The 13,538-nt window shown below is 37.5% G+C and overlaps 1 protein-coding gene across 9 annotated transcripts in view; it reads right to left on the bottom strand.

The window, feature by feature from the left end:
* Positions 1 to 13,538, bottom strand: part of PCNX1 (pecanex 1) — a 90,628-nt gene that overhangs the window by 67,830 nt on the left and 9,260 nt on the right. For 7 of the 9 annotated variants that reach the window (XM_039553268.1, XM_039553270.1, XM_039553269.1 and 4 more), the window contains exons 3-6: positions 8,455 to 8,560; positions 5,784 to 5,829; positions 4,828 to 4,917; positions 1,498 to 3,198 (exon numbers count right to left, since the gene is read on the bottom strand). In XM_039553268.1, coding sequence (XP_039409202.1) covers positions 1,498 to 3,198; positions 4,828 to 4,917; positions 5,784 to 5,829; positions 8,455 to 8,560 — 1,943 coding nt within the window. Of the gene's footprint in view, positions 1 to 1,497; positions 3,199 to 4,827; positions 4,918 to 5,783; positions 5,830 to 8,454; positions 8,561 to 12,762; positions 12,820 to 13,538 lie in introns of all 9 variants that reach the window. The other 2 variants (XM_019281059.3, XM_039553271.1) reach the window with 2 other exon arrangements.

Here is a 13,538-nt window from a genome sequence, read left to right as displayed (position 1 = left end):
AAGGAAAGCATAGAGTCAAAATGGCAAATACATAAAGGAGACCTTTCATTAGTCAAATTACTCTCAGTAGACATGAACAGCTGTCACTTTAACAAGGCCTTAGGAAGAATGTGCATTAAGTATTTAGCTTGTAGAGTTAGTACTAGAAGAGCAATCTTGACTCTTTTATTAGAGCTACTGCAGAATCTGTTACTAGGAATAATAGAGAAAGCAAAAAAAAAATCTGCATACATTGGTACAGTGAAGGCATAAAAATAGGTCTGAACTAAATTGTAAACCAGTCAAATTTGATCAATAATCAATACACAGCTGAACTTCAGTGTGGCACACTTTTTTCCCCTCCCCAGAAATTAACTGTACTGATTTTTATAGTGCTTATGTTAATACTGGGGGACACACCACAAAAAAACCTCCATAAAAAATGCCAAAAAAAACCCAAAAGAAAACCCCACTATTGGTCATACATCTTACCTCACTGTGGGCTGGAAGCCTTTCTTTTTAAAACAAATCATTATTTTGTTTAGGCAGTCTATATAATAGGAACAGTCAAATTCGCTATAGCTTGTTAAAAATACCTGTCTTGATCTAAAATACAATTTTACGAAGAGTTTGTCCACCTAGATGTAAAGATCCAGATTATCGGGCAGGTACTGGCCTCTGAAAAGTCCAGAAGTCAGACTGAGGTAATTAACAACCTCATACTGTTCTGAAAATGTATTTTAAGGACATTTATCTACCTTGACACAAGAAGTCTTCCAATTAAGGCAGTCAATATAACCAAGAAAAGAAACAAACATTGTAACAAACAATAAACAAAAAAACTATTAAGAGCTCCAAACTTTGTTTTAAATGCCACTACTAATCTATTAGTAACAGCTACTACAGGTAAACTCATTATTCACATTACACCAAGCAAAACAATAGTTAAGGAAAGTAAGAGGAAACTACGTTCCTCTCCAGCACTGTAAGGTTATTGTGTTCACATAATGAAGACAAAAAAACCTGAAGTAAACAACACTGTCTAGCCAGCAATGGCAAGGCTAAGCAAAAATAAAATCCCTAGGAGAATTCAGCTTAGTAACCAGACCATTGTAAGAATTCACAATTAAAGGCAACACGGTAAGGGTTTGGGATTGGCTTTATTTCTTGATAGCACCTCAAGCCATCAGAGAGGCTGCCAATAGTTTCTAATACCCAATACAATGGAGCAGGTTTGATTTGACCACAAATAACAGTTTTAAGATACAGCTCTAATTAACGAAGACTGCTGGTAACAAACCCCTAATACCTCTACTTAGAGATTTTGAAAAAGCTGTTTGAATTCAACATCCATTTCTGTAGATCTTCCAAGAGATTATGAAGGAAATGCTTTTTCAGTTTTACTGGGCAAGAGTGAAGAAACAGGAGGATGCTTAAAGTATAGTTTTAACTTAAGTCATAGATACCAGACTCATTAACAAAATATGACAAGGTTCTTCTGGTAGGTCATTTACTTACCTCCACTTGCTGACTCTTGCTCTTCCCCTTCAGGAAATGTAGCCTGGCTTGGTAAGCTATTCCTAGAACGAGTGACTGACTCTAAGTGTGAAGCCCTTCCCAACAGAGATAGCTCATCTAGCACCTCTCCTTCTTTGGCTTCCAAATCAGATTTTGAAGTGGTTAGCTGTTTTATGTTACCTGGTGCCATTAAACTATTTGGGTCATTTAAACAAGCTACAGTACCACTGTCCAGGCTTAACACTCTGGCACGATTCTTGGCACTGTTTGTGCTAGAAGTCCGTCGTGTAGATCTTTTTTTGCTAATTCCTTCAGAGCTTACATGGGTTTTGTGAGCATTTTCAGAGTCTGTGCCCCCACGTTCTTTAGAAACATATTTGGTCTTTAAAGCACTGTATTTCCCCTCAGGAGACTGGCATGAATGGGAGGTGGTGCTGGAAGAGCTATCACTGCTGAACTGGTGAGCTGACTGCATGCTTGATGTCCTGCTCAAGTCACTTTGATCACTGGAGTCCTCATCATGACAAAACACAGCACTGTGAGGTTTAGTACCAGATACACCTCGGAAGGAAACATATTCCCTGTGCCGACTTGAATCAAAACTACTAGCCCGCTTTTTTCCTGTCCTTCTCCGGCTGGACTTGTGGGTAGAGGCTGTTCGATGTATTAAACTAGAAGATTTTGGTCGAACATCTCCTTCTTTTTGTTTTCCACTAGTTTCTTTAGAAGCTCTTGAATCTACTAACACAGCTAGTTTCTCACTCTGCTCCTCTCTCTGTTCAGCAGCCTTCCCAAGCGGCCTGTCAGCTTGTGTAGTTAATTCATTGGCATGTGGGTTCTTATTGGCCTCTTCTGAAGCAGAGGCACCAAGACCTTTCTGGCTGAGCATCTCATCAGATGCATTAGAACCCTTTACCTCTTGAACACCACCCAGAGGGCTCACTTCCACAGCAGTCCTTTCGCTACTAGTCCTTTTGTCAGTAGTAGAACTACTGTCATCCTCTGAGTCGACACCACAGTCTTTTTTCTTACCATCCTTTTTCTCTTCTCTAGGAGACTCCTCCTCGTGCTCTGATAATACACTTTCTATATGCGTTGAGCTAGTATGTTCACTTTTATAGCTACTGATGGTACTGTTGGTGTCACGATCAGTCCCACTGCAGTAGCTTTCTGTTGAACCACTGCTTCTAGTACTCAGGCTTCTCAGACTGTCCATACTTTTGTCGGCTTTCAAGGATTTGCTCTTCCCACTCTTAGTCAATGGTTGAGGGCTGCTACTTTTCAGAATGTCATCTAATTGAAAAACTCCTGAAATGCAAGAGTTCTCACCCAAAGACTCTCGGGATCCAGAAGGGGGCTTGGAAGCTTCTAACTCACTGACAGGATCTAGTCCTCGTTTTTGCTGATAGAGGGGGAAGTCATTTAGTGAAGCATCTGGAAAAGCAACAGCAGAGCTAGAAGTCCTTGGTACACCTCGTGGTCTATGATCCTTCCTATAGGAGTGAGAATGCAGAGTTACAAGCGAAGCTACTTCTGTGTCACATGCACTGTTTTTAGACTGGTCCACAAGCTGGTTGTTCGAGAGGCACACTTTGTCACTGTTGTCCCTTGGCAAATCCTGTCCAGAGGACAATGAAGGTTGGATGGAGACAAACGAGTCGTTCGACACCAGACGAAAAAGCTTCCGATCAGTCGCCAAATCTGTTGAAGTACATATTTAAAAATATTAATGAAAAACACTCATGTAAGTTATACAACTTGCTTTGAAACTGTTTATATCAGACAAAGTAAATTAACTGAAAAATCCAATTGCAAGTACTGTGAATGCATCACATTACCATTTAAAAATATTTTATAACATCTGGGCAAACATGACAGGCTTTTTTTAATAATGAAAGAAACCATCAATACCAGCTTACCCCAGCAGCTAATAAGACAATGCAATTCTGACAAGTCCTCAACCTCCTCTATTGCTTATGTGTCTCAGACCTAATATTTTCACGTAGCCCAAAGTTTCTTATAAAAGACTACCTTGCCTATTGTTTTGGTTCCTACACGGAGTAAACAAACTAAGATTATTAATAAAAACAGAGTAAACCCCACTAACTCTGAAGTCACCAAAACCACAACAAAAGTCACCTTTCCTACCAGATACCAAGTAAGCTCACAGTTAGCAAGGATGCAGTCAGTGTCACAGGTCTTTTTGTACCATATTGAAACTCCCTATGAAGTCACTGAGTTTCACTACCCCTAAAAAACCAAAAAACCACAGTAGTTTCTGCTGTTAAAGCAAACCATGACGATTCACTGCTAGCTCTTGATTAGAACAATCGTTCCTCTTACCCATCACAAGCAGTCTCCTGTAGAAGTGTCCACCTGCAGGCAGTACTAAAAGTCAGACTACTTTCCCTTTTGGTACTAATCACTAAAAATAGAAGATCTGGAGGCCAAGTTCAGTTTCTACAGTTGCTAAATTTCTGTAGAGTGTATGTGAACACACGCAACTTAAGAGACTTCACAGTTACATTACTCAGCTGAAAGTAGCAGAACCCTGCTGGCCTATTACAATAGCACGGCCACCTGTGATGGTCTATTTCAAACACACTTTCTGCACTGAAACACACATTAATGACAGTCATCCATCTAATGGCCCTAATCACCCACTAGTGATAAGACTGGAAAAATGAAAGGTGATATTCTCAGAGTTAACTTCCTCCTTATCACCAGGTACTTGAAAAATCAGAAAACAAAAGATTTCCCTTTGGTTTTATGCTGTTTTAGTCAGAGCAGGTCTTTTTCTGGTAATGAAGTGAAATGAAAAATTGTCAAGTTTTGTTTCAGAACACAAGCAAACAGTTTCCTTAAATATTAGGGAAAAAAAAGAAATCACCAAGCTCTAATAACTTGCACCTTGGAAGCAGTCTATAGCTCTAAGAACATACAGCTCTGTATGGGGTTATTTACTTTATAGAAAAGCCATTTCCATTTGTCTGTACTTGTAAGCAAAGCAAATTACAACCCCAGGCCACCTGTAGTCTGAGATACTGTCTAAAGAAATTAAGTTAGCTATCTTTCAGCAGTAAGGTTACAGTAAATATTTACTACCTGCTGGAAGATGCCAGAACAAGAAACACATAGTCAAAGAATAAAGTTAAAAGCATTCAAATTATGCTTCTCAGAAGCTTGAGTAATTAAGAAAGGAAACAGGGAACTTCAAGATAGACTCTAAGAAAGGGTATCAACAAACTGCATTAATTTATTTAGCATATTAAGCAAAAGGTCTTTGGTAACAAAATACCATGTTTAAATATGGAGAAGAAGAAATTTTACCTTGTTCTTCACTCCCTTCTTTACATAGGCTAGAACTCTGGCCAAGACTCAAACTGATATCATCAGAGGTCTTGGCAGTGTCAGTATCACCTGTGAATTTTAATAAATGAGAGTACTAGTGCTCAAAGTATTAACACATTCATCTACATTCTCACTTGTCATGAAAGACTGCTGCTTGTATTTCTTCATTTATAGGTAAGTAACAATAATTACATAATTACAATAACAAGATTTCTTTTAGATACAAGTACTGTCTACTCTATTTCTTTTATCTTCCACAGATCTCAATGGAAATAACGATTTTTTTTTTCCCCCCTTAGAAGTGTATCTATTGGAACATTTACTTTTGCATGGTTGCCCATTAAAAAAAAAAAAAGAGGGGTAGACTAAGAAAATGCTTGTAATGGTCAGAAAAGCAAGGGGGAAAAAAAATCAAGGTGACAAAAATTCATATTCAAATTTTTTTTTTGCCTTATTAGTGGCTGGATAAATTCACAAGAAATTGTTCATAATATGCAAAATTGTTATCTTTTCATTTTAGAGGAGTTCACAAGGGCTGGAAAACACTTTAGCTAGATGCCAAGCAACCAGGAATAATCAAGTCATTGATATACAATACCAGAATGGTAACTGGTTGCACTGAACTCAAAATAGTAGAGAAAAGTCTACCCCAACCAACCCTTTGGCTCTGCATTTTATAGGCAAAGGGAAAACCTGTCATTACATGGGAAAAGGAACAAGAGCCCCAGAATATCCTCTCCTCATGTTTTGGTCATATAATTTCCATGTCCAAAGAAGACCTTCTCCAACTAGTAAATGCTGTATTTTGCTCAAAAAAGAAAAAAAAAAAAAAAAAAATCAAGATGAGTATGGTAGACAGTATTTGGAAACAACATAATAAACAACAGCGATTTGAAGTGCTTCTGCAAGATAATTTAAACAGCTAAAAATCTCACCTTTGATGGTTGCTGCTGTTCCCAGACGAGATAACCCAGATCCAACCTAAAAACGGAGATTTATGTAAAAAGCTGTACACTTTCAGGAAATAAACAACTCTTATTCCCTATTACTGCAACACATGTATTGCCAATACACCTAGAAGAAGTTTTTGAAGGCACAAGAGCATCCAGCAGCACAGTGCTGTAAAATTCTGACTATGTGTCCACTGCAAGCAGAGATGACAAGTCATGTAATTAAGCATCCAACTATATCACACCACTATTCCATTCAAAAACCAATGTTTCTGGAAACTTTACTATGCTGATTTTAAAAACAGTTTCTAACCTAGGAATTCTCCTTACTTAATGTGGCAACAAAGTACAAGTGCAGTGTTATACTAATAACTGGTATTGTAAAGCTGAACATTTAATGCAGTGATCCTGGTTGTCTAAAATGCTTAAAGAAAACACAATCTTACTATAAAACTTATCTGTTCAACACAGTGAACACCAAGCTAAATCCAAAAACTGCTCCCATGTGAAAAAACCCATATTTTTCCAGTTAATTTCACATTCAATGGCAAACCAGCAGGCACAGTACCTCTTCATACAAAAAATGTCACCATTTAGGTTTGCAGTCTACCTTTCTACATATATCTTATAATCCACAGGAAATTACTTTACAGAGATGGTAAAGAGAACTTAGTCTTTCCTTCAATAATATTTTCAATACAACCTCTCTTAACTATAGATAGCATACAAAAATGCATGTGTCAGAAAATTAAATTACTCAGAAATAAGATAAAGAGCACTCAAAGGCAAAATCTGAACCCATAAATACATAAAAATTTGGGATGCTGTTTTCCAAAAATTCCTAGTTCAAGTTACTCTGAGGAAAAGAGCATAATTCTACTAATTCTTTTCTGTAAGCACAGCAATTGTGGTAACCTGAAGATGTGTGCAGATTCTATTCAGCCATACCACAGAAGAACAATGGCTCTGTTACGGGTAATGTGAAAAAGCAGCTAAGAGCTTGTTTAATACATTTTCTTCACTACATTGTCACACATACTTTTAGTTACTCATTTTGTCATGTTTCAACATTTTTTCCCTTCAGTAATATGCTTTGCTGAATTCTGTCACTGAATACAAATGCATCATCATAGGAAAGCTATTTAACACAAAAAACTGAACAGAAATCAGATGCTTACTGTTCACATTCCCTTTTGATGCTACACATTCAATCACAGGGGACCAGTGGATACTAATTTTATTAGGACAAATACATTCTAAACATGATACTTTCTGTCCCAGTAGCTTGAACTTCTTCACATGCTTTAATATTAAAACTGTTGTAAGTATGTTTGGAACAGGTTTATCCCAAAGACAAGTGAAAGAACTAGTCTGGGCATCATGTTTCCATCTTCCCACATAGACCATCGCTTCCTATTCCTTTGGCATTTGCTGGTGTTCTCTCTTAAAGGAAGGAAAATCTCTTAAGAGTATCTATGCTGCATAACTGAGCATGATTCAGATAAAACACCAACATTAGCATACCACTGCACTTTGTTATCTACTGCTTGCTCAGAGAGCTAATTAGAAGAACATGATATTGTAATACCACACCAAGGACTTCCATGTCATTCAAAGACAGGTTCTGTGTCTTTACTATGATGCTGCATTGCTCATTGTCAACATAACTGTACAGCCTGGCCAGACCATCTACTTGTCCTCATGAAGGGTTGATAAAAAAGTAGCCACAACTAGCTAAACATCACAACCCAGACAGAAGGAACAGCACATCCAATGCTATGGAATTTGAACACAAACCTGGTAGACATAATATGGAAACAGAGCAACTTCCCCAGTGAAATTCAAGGCAACTAGAGCATAATGCAGTTACATTAAAATGTAAGAAAGCCATGTTCTTCAGCACTTCTATCTGGTAGGAGTCCCTATTTATTGCTTTCTTCCCAACCCTGCTGAACAATCAAGAAAGTGAATATTTTGCAGAGGACATCCAAAAAATAAGCAGTTTTAGTCTTTCCATTTCTAGCAGTTTATCTTTCTTTATACTTAAGCAAACTAACTGTTTCAACTGCAAAATTTGAACTACCAGGAATAATAACTTTCAAAAAGCTATTTACAATTGCAGGAGATAATCAGCAGTGGATACTTTCTAAGACAACAGAAGCCTCCTCAAATACAGCACTTAAATTTACCAATTAAGCTTTAAATGGCAGAACAAACAAAACTAAGGGAGGAAGAAAAAGTTAGAACATAAGGATGAAGATACAGCTTGAGCTATCTAATGGCTCACCAATACCCAGAGGGACAAGGGAATCCCACCACAGTGGGTTCTTAGTATTTAGCTCACCATGCTCTGAGCCATTTTGATTTATTAAATCAGAAGAAAGCTAGTTGAACAAAAGTGAACACTTTCTGATGGGACAGTAGGCTCCCTTACAAAATCCAGCCATTACTAATTTAAGTACACGATGGGATGAGAGAGCTATGCTGCTGGGAGAATGCAATGCCTTACTAATAAAGCAGTTACATACAGAAAGATAAATTGTTTAATCTAATACAAATTACAAAAAAAACCCCTGTAAAATAATAGGAAGAGGTTATCTACAGATTGCAAAGCCAGCAATACTAAAGCAACAACTGCAGTAGCTTTAATTCTCACCTGGTTGTTTGGATCTATCCCAGCATAAGAATTGCGTGAACTACAGCCAACAGGGGGAGTTGCTTCTCGTATGAACTCTGACATCTCAATCCCTCCACCAGGGTCACTGAGAGAAACATTAAAAAAAAAAAAAAAAAACAAAACACATTATCCCACCAGTTAAACAAAAGTCTGTCTATGTTGACTGCAGATTCAAAACAAGTTTTCCCTTCTCAAAAATCAGGGGCTCAAATATATTCCAGTATCTTGGATGAACACTGCCTGTTTGACACATGAAGCTCAGTCTGAGCTGGAGCACGCTATACACTGTCACAGAAGCTGCCACCTTAAGTCCATCGTCACCAGCCAACACAAACTGTGAAGACCTAGGTGCTATAAGACATTCCAAAATGCTGACATATTAAATTTTCCCTGTCTGTACATGTACACATGTAACTTTTGGATCATCTGTGCAACTATAACACCCAGAAATTCACCAATAGAAAAATGTACTACACAGAACTCAGAGCATGGAAAAGACTCCTGTTTTTTTCCTTAGACTGAATCTAGGAGCAAAAGCAAGGATGGCTAATGAAGAAAGCCACATGTAAAAGTTTTTGGACAGGCAGAGACATATAGGGCCATGGTATCTCTCCCAGGGATGCAAACCACATTTTCCTACCCAAAAATAACTTTCCGTCAGGTACTTTACAGTTCCTACCAAGAAATACTTTGAGGTACAACATATATACCATTACATCCTAGTGATTTCACCCTTTCTGGATTAATAACTATTGGTTTGAAATTATTTCCTAGAGCAACACCATCAAATTCAACAGAATTCAGCTTGTCAAAGGCAGATATTTTATGAAACAAGGGCAAGTTGGATCCATCCATTAGGAGAACAGGATCTGAAATAAGCTGAGGACTAGAACACAAGGATCCAACCTAGCACTGATTGTTAATTGCAAAGAGGAAGCAGTTGAGGCACTCTTCTTCTTATCCCATTACAGCTGTCTTCAAGCACCTTGATCCAGAAGACTTCTAAACAGAAGTAACTGCAGAGTAATTTGACACTGACCCTCTCTGCTTCTTGCCAAGCATAAACAACTGCCTCCCAACAAGCAAAGTCCAGCGTTTTCCTGAACAAAGTACGCATGCACAACGCTCCTCCAGCTGGACCAAAGACACTAAAGACAAAATCCCCCTGAAGAAAGGGGGAGAAATGGACAGAAGCACTGCAGGGATTACTTAATTGACAACTAGTCTTATAGGAAAGTCTCATGCAATAAGACCAACACTGAATAGGGTGGCCTGCACAGGGCCAGGAGTTGGAATCAATGATCCTGATGGGTCTCTTCCACCTCCGCATCTTCTGTTATTCTAATAATTTTTGTAATATATGGACATCAATTGAGGGCATTGTAAACAAACTGTCTGTACACTAAAGAACCTGACACATGATTCATTCTGCAGTATGACACTTCAAGATGTTCTCATCTTGGAGAGGTGTAAGGGCACAACCTTGGGAATCACTCTAGGTAATATAAGCAGCACATGATTCTTCCTACATCAAAGAGGTGACCAAAAAAAGGACACTTTGAAGTTAGGAATATATTCTATATTGCTTCAGTAAAAATAAGTTAACTTAAAAGACAACCAGCCATTAGATCACAGAACAACTATGATCCAACTCCAGCAAATTAAAAAAAATAAAAGTAGTGAAAAGCCACCATTTTGTTACAGCTCAGCAAACAGACAGGCACCCTCTTGGCAATGGAGAGCCCTCTCTGACCTGGTATTATCAATTATTCTACAGCAGGTAAGGAAAATGAATTTTAAAAGATACAGTCCCAGCTTCAGCCAAAATATTGCTTCTGTAAGCATTTTAAGAATACAGAAGGACATAGCATGAAATTAAAGACTAAAGTGAAAAAATCTCACAATGTTTAAGTTCAGCATACATTACAATGAAAACTGAAGATATAACAAAGAATGCCTTTCACAAAAAGATGGGTTTCCTTTCCTGTTTGAATAATTCATTGAGAAACACTGCATGTGATTAAAGTACATCCTATGAAGTAGAAAAATAAGTCATTGCAAATATGCTTTCATGCATAGAACTGGGTAGTTAGCCAGGGTAGAAGAAGGAGGCAATTTTGTCTAAAACTGAATCATCAGATATCAGCATGAATAACAACACAATCCATCACTGCCACTATACTCACAGCTTCTGTATTCTGTGATAGCACACACAAACCAATAGATGAACAAAAGCTAGTAACAAGCACCAACAAAGTCTGCAGGAACAAACAGGAAATACAGATTTCTAGGATTGACCACTGTATGCTTAAGTATCTGGACTTTAGCAACATTCAGAGTTCTTTAGAAGCTACTTGATGCTAGTGCTGTGGCCAGGCCTTTCTGATATGAAAATCCACAATTTGTTTCTTACAGCTGGCTGTCTTCATTCCCTAAAGCAAGTGTTAACACTTTTCAATTTGCAAACAAAATAACTGCAGTGAAGTTACTACACAAATCAAGAAGACTGAAAACATTATATCCAGCAGTGGAGATAGCTGTGAAAGAGGCGTTCAAAGATGACATAAAGCAAACTAAAACTATTCTTTCTAATTATTAGTAACTCTTTCAACTAAAATTACTACCAGCAGGTATATTACATTAGCATGTCAGAGACTAACCAAAAGTCTGAAGAGGCCATAAGTCTACATGAATTCAGAAGTTTAAAATCTGACTTAGGCTGATTGACTACTCAAATCTGACATTCAGACCAGAACTTCAAGAGGTAACTGGAATAAGTTATTTTGATTTCTGGACAAAGCAGAGGAAAGGTTTTATTATTTTCCTTTGAAAATCATCATCTGTCCTTAATTTCCAATCAAAATAGCAGGGTAACAAGTCAGGAGGCTGCTCTCATAATACAGAAGAGCCACTGCATCTAGCAAATGCTAGATCACAACAACTTCAAGTATTAAGACAAATTTTCTTTCCAGCTTGAGTCACTAATTATAGTCAAAAATACAAACCAACTCCAAACTCAAGAACAGGTCTGCCAGCCACAGAAAACTGCAAGGAGAATAAAAAGCAAAAGCAGGGCAAGAGTTTTAGAGATCACCTTTTTAAAATTTTATTTCTCTTGCTCATATTTAAGTAGACTGTAAATATTTCAAAGATGCAACATTCTCCAGCTACTAGCTTTACTTGATAGAAATACATTTGAAATTTATGTAGCATCATTATTACAGTTCCCCCATGCTGATGGAGATCAGAAACAGCAACGTCACCAGATGAACGCTTTATGATACTTTGAACCATAGCAGTCACTGACAAGAAGCCATATTCATACATCCAAAAGAAGGATTGACTTAAGGGTTTTAAATTATTTATGTGGGTCCACTGATACCCAACAAAGATCGTGCTTGCATTGCTTCTTCTAAATTTCTACGAGACCAGCAGCCTATATCTGCTCTACTTGCTCTCATGAAACCTCACAGAAACATTACTATACCAACTACATGAAGTATGAAAACAGCAACTCACATTCCTATCTCTAAATTAAGACTAGCTTCTTTCAAAAGAGAAAAAATTAACTAGAGAATTTCAGCTTTAGAAAGAGGACAGCAAAAAAATAAACAAGGCATCCCTAAAGGAACAGTAAGTTGTTCTTTGCTTAAACATATTGAAGTTTCACGGAAACATTAAAAACCCCCATCCACAAACCAGTGTTGACTGAAGATAAATGAGCAGCTCAAGCAAGCCTACAAGTGACAGCACATAATTTAAGATACCTGAAAGCACCACTTTGAGGATAAACATCTTCAGAAAAAAGGAAAAACAATTCTTAAAAGCTAAACAGAACCCTCAACATTACTTCTACTTAACCCTACAAATATACTAAGATTTGTATCTAAAGTGATCTCCATGAGTATATAATGGGCAGGGTAAAAACTCTAGGATGGCTTTGCAAACTATACTACATACATCTGTATTCAGTATCACATGCTGTAGCCTAAGCTATCAAAACTAATATTATGATTATGCAAATATTTCAGATAGCATCTCTGCTCAAATCTCCCCTATATCCACCTTATATTAGAGGAGCAGAATTCAAAAAGAAGAAAACCCTACCTACACATTCTCTTCCCACACAGGTTTGGGTTTTTATTAGTGTTCCAATTTAACTTACTAATAAAGTTACAGCTCAAAATTAAACACTCATTCTACATCCCATCTACTGGTTTGAATGTTATCCCAGAGTTCTTGTAAGCTTCCAGGCAAAGATTAGTATATACTGTACATCCCACTTACCAAAAAGTAACTCCGTAATTTCTGCATTGACCTTGTTCCCAGTTCTAGTTAAGAGACCTGAAAGTGGGAACAAGGATCATATAAAAGTTAATGAAACTTTAGTTGGCAAGCAGGACACACAGCATCAAACTAACCTCTACTTCTGAGCTCACAATGCCTATAATGTAGTATCTTGTCCCATGTCAACTGCTCCCTAGACAAAACAGAACTGAAACATCCAGAAGTAATTCACAACACTAGTAGAAATTCCCTTGCCAAGTTTGGGCCACTGTTTTGGAAGCAAAAGCTACATGGCAAAAAACCAAAAAAACAAACAAACAAAAAAAAAAACCCACCAAAAACCACTCAGAGACAAAACATCTAAAGGTCACACCTAAAACATGCATTACCAAGGTTGCATGAGAAAGAACAGACCACTAGTTTATTTCCATGAATTTTATTAAGCAGAGTAAGCATTAAGATACAATTAGGGAAACAGAATGCCAAAATACCTCAGTACAGTTTTAGTAAGGTATAGGGTAAGCTAAACGGAGTCACAATTAAAATAAGCAGCTTCAGTTGCCAAACACATCATGGAAAAAGGGGCAGGTTTATAAAAGATTGATACAAGAAGTTACTGTATATCAGCTTTAGAGGAATCTAAGACACCGTTTTTGCCAACAATACCTGAGCTGAGAGAAGACAGAGAAGAATCTAGGACCCATCTCATGAGAAGCTACCCCATATATACACAGGAAAGTCCTTTCACTTCTAGGCTTAGCATTTTAACGAGCAGC

This window comes from Corvus cornix, chromosome 5 (genome assembly GCF_000738735.6).
Source record: "Corvus cornix cornix isolate S_Up_H32 chromosome 5, ASM73873v5, whole genome shotgun sequence".
NCBI lineage: Eukaryota > Metazoa > Chordata > Aves > Passeriformes > Corvidae > Corvus > Corvus cornix.
This window is presented reverse-complemented; position numbering and strand designations above follow the sequence as displayed.